Consider the following 16,258-nt stretch of genomic DNA (forward strand, 5'->3'; position numbering starts at 1 on the left):
CGCAGCCCATCAACGCATCTACAGTATCCACAGTCGGGCACAACGGAAGCATCTTCATCAGCCTAGGGTTAGGCAATCCCCGGACCCCGATAACACGGCGGTCTGATTCGCGCGACGTCATCATCATACACACAAGCGAAAATAGAATCCATATGCATATGCATGTAACGACAGAAAGGCGTACAAGGGATCTATCTAAGGTAAGTATGGATGGATGGAGCGAGGGTGTGGGTGTTCCGGGTTGGGCCGGGCGGCGGGCCGGGAGGTGATCTAGAATACAGATGGGCATCGGCGCTGGGCAGGCGGGGCGACTAAAAACACATATGAATAGATAGAGTCCGGTTTTGAAGGGCGGGGCGGAGGCGGAAGAATGTGTTTTCAGGGGCGGTGTTTACTCCCGGATGCCGTCGAGCGAGCTGAGCGAGGATGAGGAGCGCGAGATGTGCGATGCCTTGGGGCGGAGGACGCCCTGCGCGATGAGGGTCTCGCGTCGCTGCGCCACAGCCTGCGGTCACCTCTTATCAGCATCGCGTGAATGACACTCGTAAACTTGTGCACGAACCTCGTTGAGCTTGTTGAGCATGTCGACGGTGGTCTCCCAGTCGACGCAGGCGTCGGTGATGGAGACGCCGTACTTGAGGGCCTGGGGGCCCTCGGCGGGGACGTCCTGGCGGCCGGCGTTGATGTGGGACTCGATCATGACGCCGACGATGTTGCGGTCGCCCGCGCGGAGCTGCTCGCAGATGTTGGCGAGGACCTTGGGCTGGTTGTTGTGGTTCTTTTGCGAGTTGCCGTCTATAAGTGGCAGAGGTTAGGGTGGAGTGGTGGGGGAAAGGGTGAGGGGGGACTTACGGGAGCAGTCGATCATGACGGCGCCGAGGCGGCCGGGGCGCGCCTTCTCTATGGCCTCGGCGGCGGCGCGGACGTGTTCGCGCTCGTAGTTGGGGCCCTTGTTCGCGCCGCGCAGGATGACGTGCACGTCCGCGTTGCCTCTCGTCTTCACGATGGCCGCGAGCCCCTGCTCGGTGACGCCCATGAACGCGTGCGGGTTGCTGCTCGCGCGCATGGCGTCGACGGCGATGCCGACGGAGCCGTCGGTGCCGTTCTTGAAGCCGATGGGGAAGGAGACGCCGGAGGCGAGCTCGCGGTGGAGCTGGGACTCGGTGGTGCGGGCGCCGATGGCGCCCCAGGAGATGAGGTCGGCGATGTACTGGGGAGAGATGGTGTCGAGGAGCTCGGAGCCGACGGGGACGCCCATGTCGGTGAGGTCGCAGAGGAGCTGGCGGGCGGTGCGGAGGCCCTTGTTGATCTTGAAGGAGCCGTCGATGTCGGGGTCGTTGATGAGGCCTTTCCAGCCGACGGTCGTGCGGGGCTTTTCACTGGGGGGGGGGGGAGTTGGTATAGGTGGGTTAGAGTAAAGATGCGGCGGACTCACAAGTAGGCTCGCATGATGATGTGGAGGTTGGGCCAGTCGGCGAGCTTGCTCTTGAGGCGCGTGGCATAGTCGATGGCCTGGTTTGTGCAGTGGATGGAGCAGGGGCCGACGACGACGATGAGGCGGTCGTCGCGGCCTGCGATGATGCGCGCGGCGGTGTAGCGTGCGCGCGCGATGGTCTCGGTGCCCTTGTGCGAAGAGACTATTTCATGGCGCAGAAGCGCGGGCTGGATGAGGGGGTCGTAGCCGATGACGCGCCTGTCCTTGAGGTAATCCTCGACCTGGGACGGGTCGTCGAGGTCGGGGAAGGGCGTTGTGGCGGCGGAAGAGTTCGTTGCGGCGACCATGTCTTCGTCGTCGTCGTCGGGGGCGGGAGCAGCGGTTGAGAGGCTGGCTGGGGGGAGGTGTTGAACCGTTTTAGCGAAGTCCATGGCCGGCGAGGGTTATATACGACAAGTGCTGGGACTGACTCGGGCGGTGGCGCAAAATCTCTGCGATCGGGTCCACGCACGTGGCGGTGCCGATCGAGTGTGCCGCGCTGTGATTGGGCGGCCTATTGGGTCCGATCTAAGTCCGCTTTGGACTCGAACGCGGTCGTTTCTCATTGCGAACCCCACCTCGCGGGTCGTGCCGTGCGCGCTTTCGTGCGCACTCTCACGCCGGTTTCCTCCGCATTCCACTATGTCTGTCACGCTCGCCCCGGTACCCGGTTTCTGCATCAAGTCCTCCTCTCTCACCCAATGCGCCTACCCCCTGCGCCCACTGTCCAATCACATCGCCCTCTCACCGCCCCCAGCCACCCTCCCCATCCCAAAGTCCCGCAAAGTGTTCGTCAACATCGCCTTTGACCCAAACGTCCCCGCGCCCCCGCCCGGCAGCCATGCCGCCATCGACCGAGCCATGGCCGCCCTCGCTGGCCCCGCCCCGCCAGACGCTGACGCCGACGACTACTTTGTCCCCCTCATCGTCTCCGACCCCAGGCAGGATGTCGATAAAGGCAAGTCCTCGTCAAGTATCCAGTCTCCCGCCTCATCTTTGATCCGACGCGCCCGCATTCTATCGTCACTCGCCTTATATGGTCTTTGTCGAGTCGACGTATTATGTCTGTGTATGAACGCAACTGCTATCAACTGTCTATTCGTTGGCAGTATCCATCCATCCAAACGTGATGGCACCTCATTGGTCCGCATCCAGCGGCGCGTTTCATTCCTTTATTATCACACAGCGCAGGCCACAATGTAACCACATCAATAATCATTCGCGCTTCGATGCCCAACGCTGAGCGCCCGGTGATAGATGCAGTCGTGCTAAGCTCAGCCTCCCTTGCATCTGGCATCTTTCTGTTCAGGGATACCGGTCGCAACAGAAACTGAGCTCGCTGCACTGTTTCTCTTCGTTTTCCTCATGTCTCTTCTTGCTGCTGGAGTCGCTGACCAGAAATGACCGTTTTTCTCAGCCGGAAAATCTGCCGTAGTCTTCGATGCGATATTCAACTCATCGCTCAAATCCAAAGCGCTAAAGTCACTAGAATTCAAAGCATTTCTCATCGGTAAGCGATGCACCTCTCGTTATCTCTTCTTTCCTTCTCGTCTCCTCTTTGATTCCCACCACACTACCTGCTCTAACCCACGGAATATTGGCCTGTCGGGTTGGGTCTTCTCATACCGTACTGCTGGGCCTCCTCTCGAGGGCACCTTCTGAGATCTTGCCAAACACGTCGATCGTGTCACACCATCGTACTACGATCATCTCTCATTATCATGGAGAGATACTCGGGGTATTGCTATCACCTCTCCAAGTATGCATCACCAATGTGCCGCGCCGATATACCCTCATGCTTCGGCCTTGCTGCGTATTTCCGCTGGGGGCCGAGAAAAGGTGCTATTTGCGAGCGCTGACGTCCTGGGGCCACAGAGGCCGGGCGCCGTCCCCCGTGGCGCTGCTTCCTCACTATACCTCTTGCTGCCGTCCTGTGGGATATGTGGGTGCGCGGAAGCTCCGTTCGTTACTCGACAGACGACCTACCAAGCCCCCGGTACTTTCTTCGTCTGTGGAGCAAGCGACATCCTCTCGCTCTTTTCACTGCCTATCGTACGATGTCTCATATCCGCGCGCGGCACTCTTTGTGGCGCCCTTCTGCGTCAAGATCCCCTCGTCCTCTGTTGGCCTATCCTATCCGACTGCGTCTTCCCATACCGCACCCCCGGTCCTCGTCTCGCTGCCCGTCAGGGGCTCCTTCTGGCGTCTTTACCAAGCTCGTCGAGCGTGTCACCTTCTGGGGGCAGGCATCCTGTGAGATTCGGTGCGCGAAGCTCTGTCTGACCCCATGCCAAGCCACCACGCTTCCCTCGTCTATACTTGTCCATCGTCTCGCGTATCTCGATGAATGCAACGCTCTTTTTGGCGAGAGACGTTCGTTGCACAGCTGATCGCAGTCTTCGATGCGTTTGTGGCGCCCTCGCTGCCCTGGTGCTTTGCCCACCCTGTCTTATGTTCGTGTCCACAATGTCACTTAGCGGTAGCACGAGAAAGAAAACCCATATCCGACGCAACCTTCATCCACTCGAGAAACCTACCCTCGTCTCTCGTCAGTGCGCCCAAGCGGTCGGGTCCGTGTCGTTGCCCCAGCCCCACGTTCTCATGTGCATCTGCGTTATCTTACCCCCCCCACCGCTATCGTCAACAACACGTCGAGGTGGATCCACTCCACCGTCCGCGAATGTTCGGCCAACCTACCGCCCTCCCGCCGGCCTTGGCGTGGTGGACTTTCGATGGGCTCTGCAGCCTATGCGTATTCGTTGAAACCGAGGCTTGGAGGTGGGAGCCACGTCGGCACCGAAGTGACGTCGGTATCATCTTACCATACCCTCGAGTCAGCCAGTACACTGGGTCCCTTCACACCATGCTCGTTGTTAGACGGGCTCTGTGGGACGCCCTTTCCTACCCCTCCGCCGCACCCGAGCTGTGGGGACCCAGTCGCGTTGCGTTCACATCGCAGTCCTGCCAGTGTGTCTAACGTCAGTCGCGCACTATACTTGGGATACATTGCGATTTGAAATTGGCCCTCGATATCGCGAGCTTTATGCCAGGGATTGCTTCTTTGCTGGAGCTCCCACAACCCTATGTTCAGTCCCACATCCCCACGCCTGGCGAAACATCCAGGTACCCGCGGTAGCGCATCCTATTTGATCCTGAGGGCATCTATCGCCGATGGCAGAATGACCCTCCTGTTGGTGCAGGACACGAAGGTGATATGATGCGACCCCCGGTAGAGGTTGATGAAGTTCCTGCTGCCTGGCGCTCGTCGCCACCAGCTCCGTGCCATGTCCTCGTCCCGATTGCGCGGGGGGCGGGTTACACCCAGTGGCCGAGTCGGCGATACAGCCTGGGTGTCCGTCTCGTTTCGGGGCAAATCGGCGAGTGGTATATCGGTATATCATGTAGCACTTCGTACCAAGGTCCTGTTTGCTTGCCGTGGCATACATCCAATTCGCTCGGGCATCTGTCAATATACCGTGCCCTTTTGTCCATGAGTACCCCTCTTTCCAGGCGTCTTCGGCTTCTCCAATGACAAGAGGGACAGCCACGCCTGGTTCTAATGTATTCACAAACGCCAGATACCCTCAAATATCGTGGGCGATCCAAGTCGCGCCCTCAACTTCCCCAAGCTCCATGTAACCCTCGTCGTAGAAACCCCGAGTCTGTCTACCTTTCCATTTCTCATCTGTCACCCTAACCCACGCCGACTCTCATCTCACCACAATCTTGCCTTCCCGATATATCCAATGCATCTTATCGCTCGAGGACCTCTCACCCTAACCCACGCTCGCACTGGCGATCGTGCGCTCGCTTCCAATGACGTTCTGCGCATCTCAAATGCATTTAATGGCACCTGCTGGCTCGCTGATCTGGTTTCCCCGCTGTCTCCTCAATCACACACTACCCTCCACTGTTCAGTGCGAAGCTACTGCACTCCGTTCTCGTCGTCTTTCCTTTCTGCGTTTTCCATCCTCATTTTGCACATTCGCTTTCTGATGGTTCGACGGATACTGACTGCGTATTATGCTCCTATGAATAGAACTCGCATTGCAGCGCATAGAATTCCAATCTGCCCCGCCAAATTCGCCTCCGACTGCTCAACCACCACTCCTCCTCTCCCGCCAGTTCGGCACACCGAACATTGCATCCAAGGGGAAGCTGCAGCCGCGCACAGTACACATCCCAAAGGCACTCTACTCTGACCAAGGCGACAGCGTGAGTGGTAAGGACAACCAGGAAGCCCCGAAGAAGGCTCTAGTGCAAGAGCTGTCCTCGGATGGGAAAGACGAACACCCTGCGTGGAGTTGGGAGCTCGAGCAGGGCTCGGGCAGGGTCAAGGTTGTCGTGCGGGTGCCGAGGATGGTGGGTAGCTCGTCCTTAAGCTCTCTTCTCCCCTCCATCGCTTTTCCTTTTTCTTCGAGTTTTTCGCAGACGCGAGGGTGCGTCCGCTCGCTTCGGCTCTTTCGTCACACCCGCGCCAAGAATACTGCATTGCCCCCGCGTCGTACATCTCGGGGCGCTGCCTATTCCTCTATCTCGTTCCACAATTACTTAGCCTCGCACTTCTTCATTGTGGGGTTCTCTCTTCTCTTACGCGCTTTTGTCTTCTTTTCTATATATTCTCATGCTATGCATCTTCTTCACTTTGACCCATCTCTGGCTTTGGTTGTCCCAAAATCCCACCGCTGTATCCGTTTATAGCTCGGGATCGGCATCTCTGATACCCGTACCCCGCATTCTGGTCTTCTCACTTCCCCCCTCTACTCTGCTCGTTGCTTACCATAGGCGGCTCATTCACCTACAGACGCGCGAAATAATACCGACCGCCACGCTCGACGTCGAGCCTCACCGTATCGAGTTGCGTGTGCCGGGGATGTACAGCCTAGATGTCGACTTCGCGTCAGAGGACTTGGGAGGTAAGTTGGACAGGGAATTGGACGTAGACGGAGCTACTGCAGAGTGGAGGGTCTCGGAGGGATTATTGGCAATATACGCGTGAAACATGCATGTAGGTGCTGAGTGCGATGTGAGTATCCCCTATGATCTGACGGTGGTTCGAGTAGATCCCGGCGTAACTGTCCACATTGTCGATGGCTTGTATCGTGTTTGTAACATGTTGCCTAGCGAGACGTTTCTTGGCATAGGGTTGCTTTCATAATACCTAACCGCAATAAACTTCGAGCATGGCTGGTGACTGTACGTTTGCTTGCCTTGCAACGCTACCCGAACCAGACCTGTTATACGGCTGGCTGGGACGTTGCGGAAATTAAAACTCCAGATGGCCCATGGGGACGATGCCCTTCACTGTCTTCCCACTTCTCTCTCTACAGTCCCCTGACTTCCGCTGGATGAGTTCAAATCATATCGTCATCCGCAATCTCAGGTGGAGAAGGTATCCACACACCATACAGGTGAGTACAACGAATTGAAAGGACCTGCAGAGGAAGCCAGGCACATCCGAAACATCGCGACTTGACATACTTTGGCCCCCAGATCCCACTCCTCTTCCAAACGGCGATGTCGGACAGTGTGAAAGATCAGGGTTCGCGCACCACCTTCACTGTGTCCCAGCCCGCGATGTTTATTGAATGCAGCACCTCCTTTGACGCTACCGGTGGCGATACACGAGATTGCCGGCTCAGAGCCACGGGGTTCGGAATCTTTAGTACGGCCTCGCGCACAACGTCGACCAACGACAGCACGGGCTCTTCATCCATAAAGTTCCTGCCAAGCAGGACGTCCAGTGGCTTCGTTTTCTCTGCCACTGAACCTCTATCCTCCCCTACGGAGAGCGGATTCACCTCGGCAAACGACCTCGCTGCTCTTCTTGGTGGGATCCTCTCTGGCGTGACCCTTCTTGTAGTTACCGCCCTGCTATGTATCCTCAAGAGGCGTCAACGCAAGCGTTACCAGAAGCCGGAGAAGCCCACACACCAGCAGATAGAACACATCGATATACTTCCCGCTGACAGTCCGATGAGGGTAATTCCCCAGCCTCAAATTGGAGTACCGGAGGGCATAACTCCAGAGGCTCCTCAGCAGCTCGAAGTTGTCGTACCAATGTCTGCCAGGATCTTGTGAGCGACATATTGGCAGCTGACAGTGCTTTTTCACTGACATGGGCATCTTTCAGGAATGACGATAGTCTGGAATCTTGTCAAGGTGTCAATCGCTTACAGAGAAACAAGAGAACCAGGCACAACATCCGACTCCTAGGTCGAGGGATCTTGAAACTATCAAACTTGAGCCTGAAGACATGCCCACCCGATACACGGAGCATCGAGAAGAGCTATCCCGGAGGGTTCTTGAGCGAACGCTCGTTAGCCAGCCTTAGGGCCCTCAGCAATGCTTCTCCGGGGAGCATGTCTTTGCGAAGCCATGCAAGGACCGACTCTTCAACTCTCAACTCGCATGACCTCCGAGATGCATACAATGATGGAGGGCATGCAAGTCATGGAGGAGGAGATTCGCGCGCTACGGACGGAAATTGCCCTGCAACACGATCAGCCACCCCCAGAATATAACTCGTGGCATGATTCCGGATACTTTTGACTGAATATTTTACCCTGAACATTGCCAGTATCCTGCACAAGACATATAAAATGGAAATATACTCTAAGGTGATATGCAGGTAGGAGAGTATCGTATGCGTTAAAGAGAGGTTTCCTTGGGCATTGGCACCGATGCTTCTACTGATGATGGGAGGCGGCGGGATGAATTGGAATACGGCACGTCATCTGTCTACTATTCTTAGGAGACAGGCCATCTGACCAGTAGATCACCCAGCCTCCGCCAACGACCCTCCAGTGTATTGCTCTTAGAGGTTGCGAAAGACTGAGCAGCAGTCAGATTGCATCATGCAAGTGCCGGACTCGAACAGGGTCGCGTCGCAATACTTACTATTGCCCGTCCAGTATCCTCCACTCCCGGGTAGAAGGATTGATGCGACCTGGCAGTTTGATCATTTACGGGTCCCCATGCGCTCCGTGTGCTGATAGATGATCATATTTGCGTACATTCAGCTATAAACACTGGAGAATCTTGTTGGAAGTCCTGGGCACTCGCACTCGCCCTGGACAGCCGACGACATCGTACGAACCGGCCCTGCAATGACATCCTCTGCGGCTAGTCTGGCTGCTCCTGTTGCTGGAGTCATTGCTGGCGTAGTCGTGTTCGCAACGGCTATGATCATATACGGCTACAAGAGCCAACGACGTCGGTGGCAACAGCAGCACGATGAAGAGGTTTTAATCGAAACCGAGCAGTGCCAGGTGGAAAACACAACCGTACTCCCTACCCAAAATTCAATCATCGAGGGCGCACTTGCATCACCAGCAGATGTTGGCAGAGCTGTAGACGGTGTAATGCCTGAGCCACCTCCAGTCTCAGGTATTCGAGCGGGGGCTGCGAATATATCTCCTGTGAATGAGTGAGCAATGACTCACAGCTGACAGGTACCTCTGACATTGACGATGTGCATGTCTTGCAGCAGCGAAACCCAGGCTCGAGATGATGCGGAATCGCACGCAGATGACCACGAATCGAGTCCAGCTGATGGATCAAACCATCCTGAAGCCACAAATCTCGGGCCGAAATACGTACGTGGACGACATGCAAAGGGCCGAGAAGCAGAGCTCTCCCGAATGGTCGTAGAGCGAGAACGCTCATTAGCCAGCCTTAGAGCACTCAGCAATGCTTCTCCAGCGAGCATGTCTTTACGAAGTCCTACGAGGACCGATTCCTCAAGCCGCGCAACCTCCAACATGCGCATGATGATGGAGCGGATGCAAGCCATGGAAGAGGAGATACGCGGGTTGCGGATGGAACTCGCCCTACTGCACGATCAGCAACCGCCGGAATATGACTCGTGGCAGGATGATGAACATCTTTGACTGTCCTTGCATATGATACCAAACATTGTAAGTATCTTGCGAATGAGTGGAATATAGACCAACTCGTAAAGATGTTCTACATTTGTTAGCTCAGAATGACCGGTCATTGTCAGTGGTGGCGTGTCTTGTTACCCTAACCTTGCCCTGGATCCGGGCTCGCTCTACACTTGCTTGCTCTTGACACTTGCATTCTCGCTTTCTATATGATCCCGCTTCAATGCAAGCACGCACGTCCCTACTACAATCACCTGGAGACCGTCACAAAGTCGAACCTCCCGACTTGCTCTTGACTACCAGCGTTCTACGAGCCAAATAGAGTGGGAGACGCCGAGACTGCATCAACATGAACAGCTGGGCCTCTCAGACCGAGACACTGTATCGCCCAGATGGTGTACTACTGGGTCTTGTAGTAGAGGGATAGACCTCCTGTTCATCTCGTTTACCCTCGGTCTCCCCATGGTACGCCGGTCCCACATAAGCACTGCCTTCCAGAGCTCCATACTTCGCACGGACTGTCTCCATCTAACAATAGCAGATAGCGGCGGCCACCAGATTTCCTCGTACTCGTCTGTGACGTGCTTGACGCAAGACCTCTAAGTCTGCGACTCGGGTATCTTCAATGTACTCGTGCGATCTTAAGGACAACGGGTTACCATCTGCCACACACGGCTGTACCGGCATGGGTGTGAAGTTATCTTTAGCGCTCGATCTAACTCCGTCCAACAAGCTCGCCTTGACCTGGTCTTTGTCCTGGAATACTCCTGGCTTCGCTTCCTGCAGTTCACCATTAGCCTTTCACCATTTCTATGTGCTAGTGGTTCTCACTCACTTGGTGGTGATAGGCGTGGCACCGCTCCAAGAGCATTCTGAAAGCTGCTGGGGGCGCAATGTCGTTCTAATTATGCTGGATGCATTGTCATGGGCATAGCAATTGGCACTGCTTCTTGGAGTATGCTGTTATCGGAAGCTTGCCTTGTTATCTATAAAGACCTATAAGTCAATGCATCCGTCTTTAAGCTCGACAGGTTCGAGTGGTGCTCTCCAGTAACATTCGTCTGTACAAGGTCACCCTGAATCCGCGACGGTTGAGTTCCAACCCACGGTGGCTACCCGACATGGCGTCCATCCCCCCTTCCAGGCTCAGCAGCGCTGCCTCCGACACAGTGACCGGGACACCTCCAGTTCCCCCGGTAGCCGAGCCCACTGGCGCCTTCCTGCCTTCTACTTTCACCACCGCTGTTGCCGAGACCTCGATAAGGACATCGCCGGTCGCGAGCCCCGTCTCCCAGGGCACTCGAGGTTCAGCGGCATCGATGAGCACTAATTCTGTGGCAGCGAGCGCACCTTCGCTCGTCACAGCTTGTCAGGGCCAGAGATGCACTCGGCGGCCCAACGTGGATGCCCTGGTGGGGGGGATTGTAGGAGGACTAGTCGGACTTATGACCATCTTGTTGTTGCTGTGGTGTTACACGAGGCGTCGTCATTTTCGTCGTCAGGGTTGGCAGGACATATTCGCGTTCGAAAAAAAGAGGGCAAACCGAGATGCACGACGGAGTCCCTGTCAGTGTTCAAAATGGCGGGCTCAATTTTGGGCACGAGTCAAATTCGACTCATCTGTCAAGCTACCTATCTCCCGAGCCACTTCCTCTCTCGAGTCAGTCTGCACCTACACCTAGGGAGACCAGGTGAGTAATGCTTCGGGTCTCGGATGCTTGTTCTTGCTGCTCATGTCTTGCCAGTGATTTCAGCAACGACGCTCATTCTCTAAGACAGGATTACGGATTGGACCCAGAGAGTCCAGAACGAGCTCCATATACGGAGTCAGTTCGCCCTCTGGCCGCAGATGAAACAACCGAACACTACCTGGGGAGACAACTGCAGCAGCGAAAACAAGAGCTGTCTCGGATGGTACAAGAGCACCAGCGGTCGCTCGCGGACCTCAGAGCAGTCAGTGACAGTGAAGCTTCGTTGGAGAGTGCTCACTTGCCCAATGCCACGGTGACTACTTCCTCTAGTCATACGACAGCGGCCTTGCGTGGAATTCTGGAGCAAATGGAAGTCATGCAGGATGAATTGCGTAGGTTGCGGACGGAACTATCATTGCTTCAAGACGGCCCACCTCCAGAGTATGTCTCGGTGCGCGATGACGTGGGCAGAGATATTTTTCCTGCGGGCTTGTAGCAAGGAATGACTAAAGCTGCGAAGTGTTTGAAACTAGAGATGTCTTGGTGGGTTATCGGATGAGACCCCTAAATGAGGTAAGTATTCTCGTTGCGAGAGGCGACTGCTCGATATATGCATGTGGCAGCATCCATCTAAGAAAATAGGTTTGCAACTACTATTTTGGTATGTCATTGATCGTGACTTTCGAATCTCTGTCATCTCGAGAGGAAAGCAGAGGAGTCATCTTCGCGTATTGTGTCGCCTTGTCGCGTAGCTCATCCGTGTTCCACTCTGATGGCCACGATATTGTAGGATGGGCAGGAACATTTCATCTCATACTCTCGGCATCAGCGAACATTGACCCTCGGTGCAGGATCAACTGTCTTGCCAAGTGGTCAGCCTCAGTGGCCCAGTTCTGCGTCGCCCGAGTCGTTGATACATCTATCTGACAGCTCAGGTCGTAAAAGCTTGTGTTGATGGAATTGGGCAGTGTTCATCTCCGCGAGGTGTACCATAAATGCATATTGATCAATCATGGGAGAAAGCCTGTCACAGACGGATGCTGTCTTCAAGGATATTATTGCCGAGCACGCCCGAGCCTGACTGTCGCAGAATCCACTGCGAACTTGAAGAAGCTCTAGATAACACTCTTTTTTGGTTGCTACCGCCGACCACTGATATGTGGTAGACCGACCTGAACTGCAAGGTTCGTCCTCCCCAGGAGTGACTTCTAAAGATTGTCCCCTTGACATATCACCCTAGACACCGTGATGACACCTTCCGGTATAGTCTGGTGAACGTCGAACATGATGTCTTTGTTGAACGCAGATGGTCCTTGATCATCACAGGGCGCAGCCGAGTATATATCCTCCCGTTCGGATGACTATATGCACCCAGTCATCTGTGTTTGGGCGCTCTGGTGCGGGTGAGTTCAAAGCTACTCTCGCCATAGTGAATTGGAAGCGGATAGCTGCGCAGACACTGAATGCGACATGAAATATGCAGGACGCCGGAATAGACCTTTCAAGCCGCTATGGCACGTCCTTGCTGGCACTCAGGGCATGTTTTGGTCTCCTCCGTGAGGATGACCTCCTCCGTGTCCGCACTCCCGTCTGCGCAAAATATCGGCTTCGTGGACGCTGATGGTGAGACCTTGACTACTACGACGAGGACTAGCCTTGCGCAAGGCACAACAGTACAGATGCAGAAGACCACCTCACAGGCGACAGTCACGAAAGTTGTGCAGGCAACCGTTACCGTTGTTGTCAAGCCTTCGTCGACTACAAAGCCGCTTGTCGAATCTTCGACATCACCTAAACTCTTCAGCTTGGGGCAGGGCACTATAGCGAAATTTGCAACTTTCACGTCCACAGCGACTTCGACGTTGTCGGAAGATACCTCGACGCAATCGGAAGCAACTTCGACACCATCACTAACAACCTCGACATTATCAACAACAATCCTGCCCTCTATCGTGTTCACGACGCCCACCGCGCTGACCTCGAGCTCAGTTACCAACGCCTCAACGGGCATGATGATGTCGCTGACGTCAATACCGGTCAAGGGAAACACCACCATTCATGCGACTCATGCCGGAGTAGTCGCAGCCGCCGTCGTCGGAAGCATGTCTGCCATCCTACTCGCTGCACTGGTATGGTTCTGTATCCGCCGCCGCCGGTACCGTCGTTGGGAAGACGAGCTGCGTTTACGGGAGAAGGGCGGGAGGTCGAGTATGTTCATCGAGACTCCCGTGAGCCCCTCCGAGCGCGGATACCAGCACGGTATCGAAGACGCTGCGGACATGCCTCCGGGAAACACCTCCGTGACAAGGGCCGATACTTGGCTCTCCAGCCTTTACACAAACACTGGGTGAGCATTGATTCCAGAGGAAATTTTCGTCATCTAACACCTTCGTGCCTGCAGCGTTTCCCAGGTTCCTGGGAGCCCGCTGGTTGGTGCAGACCCTTTCGCTAGCGTGCACGATCCCCAGCAGAGGGAGGAAGAGCTAGCTCGGAGGGTTCTAGAACGTGAACAGTCCTTGGCCAACCTTAGCAAGAGTGTGCACGCTAGTTTACCAGTTCAGGGAAAAAGCGATCACCACGGGGACTTGGGCGTGTCTAATCCGATTGGGCCTATATCACAGAGGATGATGGATCAGGTGGAGGACATGCAGGAGCAGACACGAAGGATGCGGATGGAACTGGTGCTACTACACACTAACCCTCCGCCTGAATATGGAACACTCTGAAAGTGCGTAGTTCAGGTGGTCATCAAAACAGACATTGTACCGGGGACGCTTGCGCCTCAATGAATGACAAGAATCATATTGAGACATTCATCGCGTGAAACTAGTAGTACTGAAGGCTAAACATTAGGTACTAATATACAGTTGTTGTTCGTCGTAAGAGTTCGTACACGAAAGCGATCGAAAGCATCACACCCTCCCCACTCACAACTCCGCCTTGGCCTTGCCAGTAGCCTGGTAGAACTTGCCCTTCACACTGCTCGCTTGGCCCTTTGCGCTGACACTGCTAGCCTTTCCGTGAGCATAGTCCGAGGCGTCGGCCGCCTTCTCGTTGGCGTAGCCCTTGCCCTGCTCGTATTTTTCGTTGGCGTACGCTTTGTTCTCGTCGTACTTCTCGCCAGCCCAGTCCTTGGTCTCCTCGTACTTATCTCCGGCATACCGCTTGCTCTCCTCAGCGTGGCCACTGAGGATGTCTAGGGCTTGACCGAGTTTCTCTTCGGCGATGTAGACACCGGAAGCGAGAAGGGAACGGAGCTTGATGTACAGAGCCTCAGTCTTGGTTTGGGTTTGCACCCACCGGATACGCACCTCCTCTGGAGAATTAAGTCAGACCAATTCAACGCGAATTGAAGACCATGAACTTACGAAGCAGACCGGGCCTCGACGTCGGGAGAGCGTCCTCGGAAATTCCGTGCTCCCTCAGGTAAGCCCTGAGTCTCGCATCAGGCCACGTCAGGTAAGCAGCAGTACGAGCGCTGTAGTCGTTGTAACTAGAAACGGCGATCAGAGATTGGTCTGCAGCGGCACGGAAATTGTACCTACTGGTCATTCATGTACTTGATCAGCTCGTCACGCCTAACCTGGGCATCAGATCGCAGATACCCATGTTCGATCAACCAGTCGCGCATGTCGCTATCCTTCCATGCACCCCAAGCTGTGTCCTTGGCGTTCAAGTAGTTGTCACTAAGGTGGGATCTAAAGGTGAGCATACATTCAGCGCATATAGCTGGTGACAAGGTCGACTTACGCGACAAGCTTCTGCATCTTCTCCTTCTTGAGCTGGGCATCGCTCTTGATGATACCGTGGTCGATGAGCCATTGCCTTGTGGTACTCTCGTCCCAGGTTGACCAGACGGGTTCTGTGACGTCATAGTAGTACATGTTCATCTTCTGGTAGAGCTTGTCCCGGTTCTTCTCGAAGTCAGACTTGATGACACCGTGCTCGACCAACCATTGGTGCTACACCGGGGCAATACGTGAGCAATACGTCGCACTAGACAAGCCAGTGAACGACTCACAAGCGCCGAGTCCGACCAAGCGTCCCAGACGGGGTTCGCCGTCTTCGCATACGCATCACGCATATACCCCAACAGCTGTTCCCTAGTCGCCTGCTGCTTGGGCTCGATTACACCCTTCTGCTCCAAGTACGACCTCAGCCGGTTGTCATCCCAAGTCGAATAGACGTAATCCTTGGTGTCGTCCAACTTCTTCGCTGCCGTCTGCGTAGCCTGCGCAATCACCGAGCTCGCAGACTTGCTCGCCTGGTGTGCAGAATCGCCGTAGATAGCCGTTGAGGCGGACTTGGACGCGGTCGAAGAGAGTGAAGACGCGTAATCCGTGTAAGACTTGTACTTTTGCTTGGCGAGCAGGACGAGCTGCTCGCGCGGGCCCGAGGGGTTCACGACGCCCTGCTCAAGGAGGAATTCGCGCAGCCGCGAGTCATCCCAGGCGTCGAACGTGGAGTCTTTGATGCCCTGGAATGACTGCTGCGCCTTGTAGTACGAGTCCTGGGTCCATGACGACGCAGAGTTCCAGTTGGCCTTTACGAGGTCTTGCAGTTCGTTCTTGTCGTACGATTTGGGCACCTCAATATGGTGCTCATGAAGCCAGGAGCGTAGTTGTTTCTCGTCCCATTTGCTGTATTCTGCACACAACGAAAGAGGTCAGCAAGACACGCCACCAACATACGCCAGCGCTCGAACGCTAACCGGGATCAGAGCCAAACCAGGAGGCTTGGACACCGCTGAAGGCGACGAGGAACGCTAGCAACAACGACGGACGCATAGCGGGAGAAAACTGGGGCTAAATTGCGGCGGACGCGCGACTTAAGTAGGAGGACGTCGCGCTTGCGTCGCGAGCGGGGTGCGATGGCGTCCGTGACGTCAATGACGCGCCTGCAGTGCATGTCGTCACCACGGTCACGTGTGCGGAGTAACGCGCCTGTCACAATCCACGCCTTAGGTATTTGTTGCACCGCTGTCGGCGGCACTGTCTCCTTTGGCCTGTCGTATATCTTTAGCGAGGCATAGTTACATCTTCCAATCGTATGAATCAACAAAAGGCCTGTTTGGTTCTTGTTACGCAGTCGAATGAACAGGAAAATGCGCCTTTGGTACCTTTCAGGCTCGCCACCCGCTGTCAATTGGCGCCACAGGCGTGCCTTTGCGCAATCCATCAGCCAAGACGTGGAGCATCTAGAACCTC

At 55.3% G+C, this 16,258-nt stretch overlaps 6 protein-coding genes across 6 annotated transcripts; 4 read left to right on the plus strand and 2 right to left on the minus strand.

Annotated features, from left to right (window-relative positions):
* Positions 1 to 391: 391 nt before the first annotated feature.
* Positions 392 to 1,782, minus strand: GLOTRDRAFT_40881 (3-deoxy-7-phosphoheptulonate synthase; the record flags this gene model as incomplete). Its single annotated transcript, XM_007867324.1, has 4 exons — positions 392 to 505; positions 563 to 795; positions 853 to 1,379; positions 1,436 to 1,782. The coding sequence occupies 4 exons, from the start codon at positions 1,780 to 1,782 to the stop codon at positions 392 to 394; spliced, it is 1,221 nt and encodes a 406-aa protein (XP_007865515.1).
* A 331-nt stretch (positions 1,783 to 2,113) lies between these two features.
* Positions 2,114 to 6,665, plus strand: GLOTRDRAFT_60596 (uncharacterized protein; the record flags this gene model as incomplete). Its single annotated transcript, XM_007867653.1, has 5 exons — positions 2,114 to 2,447; positions 2,892 to 2,984; positions 5,514 to 5,836; positions 6,279 to 6,482; positions 6,538 to 6,665. 4 exons carry the CDS (start codon positions 2,117 to 2,119, stop codon positions 6,471 to 6,473), a joined length of 942 nt encoding a protein of 313 aa, XP_007865844.1. The 3' UTR covers positions 6,474 to 6,482; positions 6,538 to 6,665.
* Positions 6,666 to 8,583: 1,918 nt separating this feature from the next.
* Positions 8,584 to 9,366, plus strand: GLOTRDRAFT_129027 (uncharacterized protein; the record flags this gene model as incomplete). Its single annotated transcript, XM_007867654.1, has 2 exons — positions 8,584 to 8,903; positions 8,964 to 9,366. The coding sequence occupies 2 exons, from the start codon at positions 8,584 to 8,586 to the stop codon at positions 9,364 to 9,366; spliced, it is 723 nt and encodes a 240-aa protein (XP_007865845.1).
* A 1,115-nt stretch (positions 9,367 to 10,481) lies between these two features.
* On the plus strand, positions 10,482 to 11,610 carry GLOTRDRAFT_93363 (uncharacterized protein; the record flags this gene model as incomplete). The annotated part of the gene is made up of 4 exons (XM_007867655.1): positions 10,482 to 10,828; positions 10,863 to 11,051; positions 11,106 to 11,502; positions 11,548 to 11,610. 4 exons carry the CDS (start codon positions 10,482 to 10,484, stop codon positions 11,608 to 11,610), a joined length of 996 nt encoding a protein of 331 aa, XP_007865846.1.
* A 1,003-nt stretch (positions 11,611 to 12,613) lies between these two features.
* On the plus strand, positions 12,614 to 13,777 carry GLOTRDRAFT_129028 (uncharacterized protein; the record flags this gene model as incomplete). Its single annotated transcript, XM_007867656.1, has 2 exons — positions 12,614 to 13,398; positions 13,453 to 13,777. The coding sequence occupies 2 exons, from the start codon at positions 12,614 to 12,616 to the stop codon at positions 13,775 to 13,777; spliced, it is 1,110 nt and encodes a 369-aa protein (XP_007865847.1).
* A 61-nt stretch (positions 13,778 to 13,838) lies between these two features.
* Positions 13,839 to 15,838, minus strand: GLOTRDRAFT_138588 (uncharacterized protein; the record flags this gene model as incomplete). Its single annotated transcript, XM_007867657.1, has 6 exons — positions 13,839 to 14,367; positions 14,420 to 14,544; positions 14,597 to 14,737; positions 14,802 to 15,013; positions 15,073 to 15,698; positions 15,763 to 15,838. The coding sequence occupies 6 exons, from the start codon at positions 15,836 to 15,838 to the stop codon at positions 13,979 to 13,981; spliced, it is 1,569 nt and encodes a 522-aa protein (XP_007865848.1). The 3' UTR covers positions 13,839 to 13,978.
* Positions 15,839 to 16,258: the final 420 nt, after the last annotated feature.

The sequence above is a fragment of the Gloeophyllum trabeum genome (assembly GCF_000344685.1).
Source record: "Gloeophyllum trabeum ATCC 11539 unplaced genomic scaffold GLOTRscaffold_00006, whole genome shotgun sequence".
NCBI classification, from domain to species: domain Eukaryota; kingdom Fungi; phylum Basidiomycota; class Agaricomycetes; order Gloeophyllales; family Gloeophyllaceae; genus Gloeophyllum; species Gloeophyllum trabeum.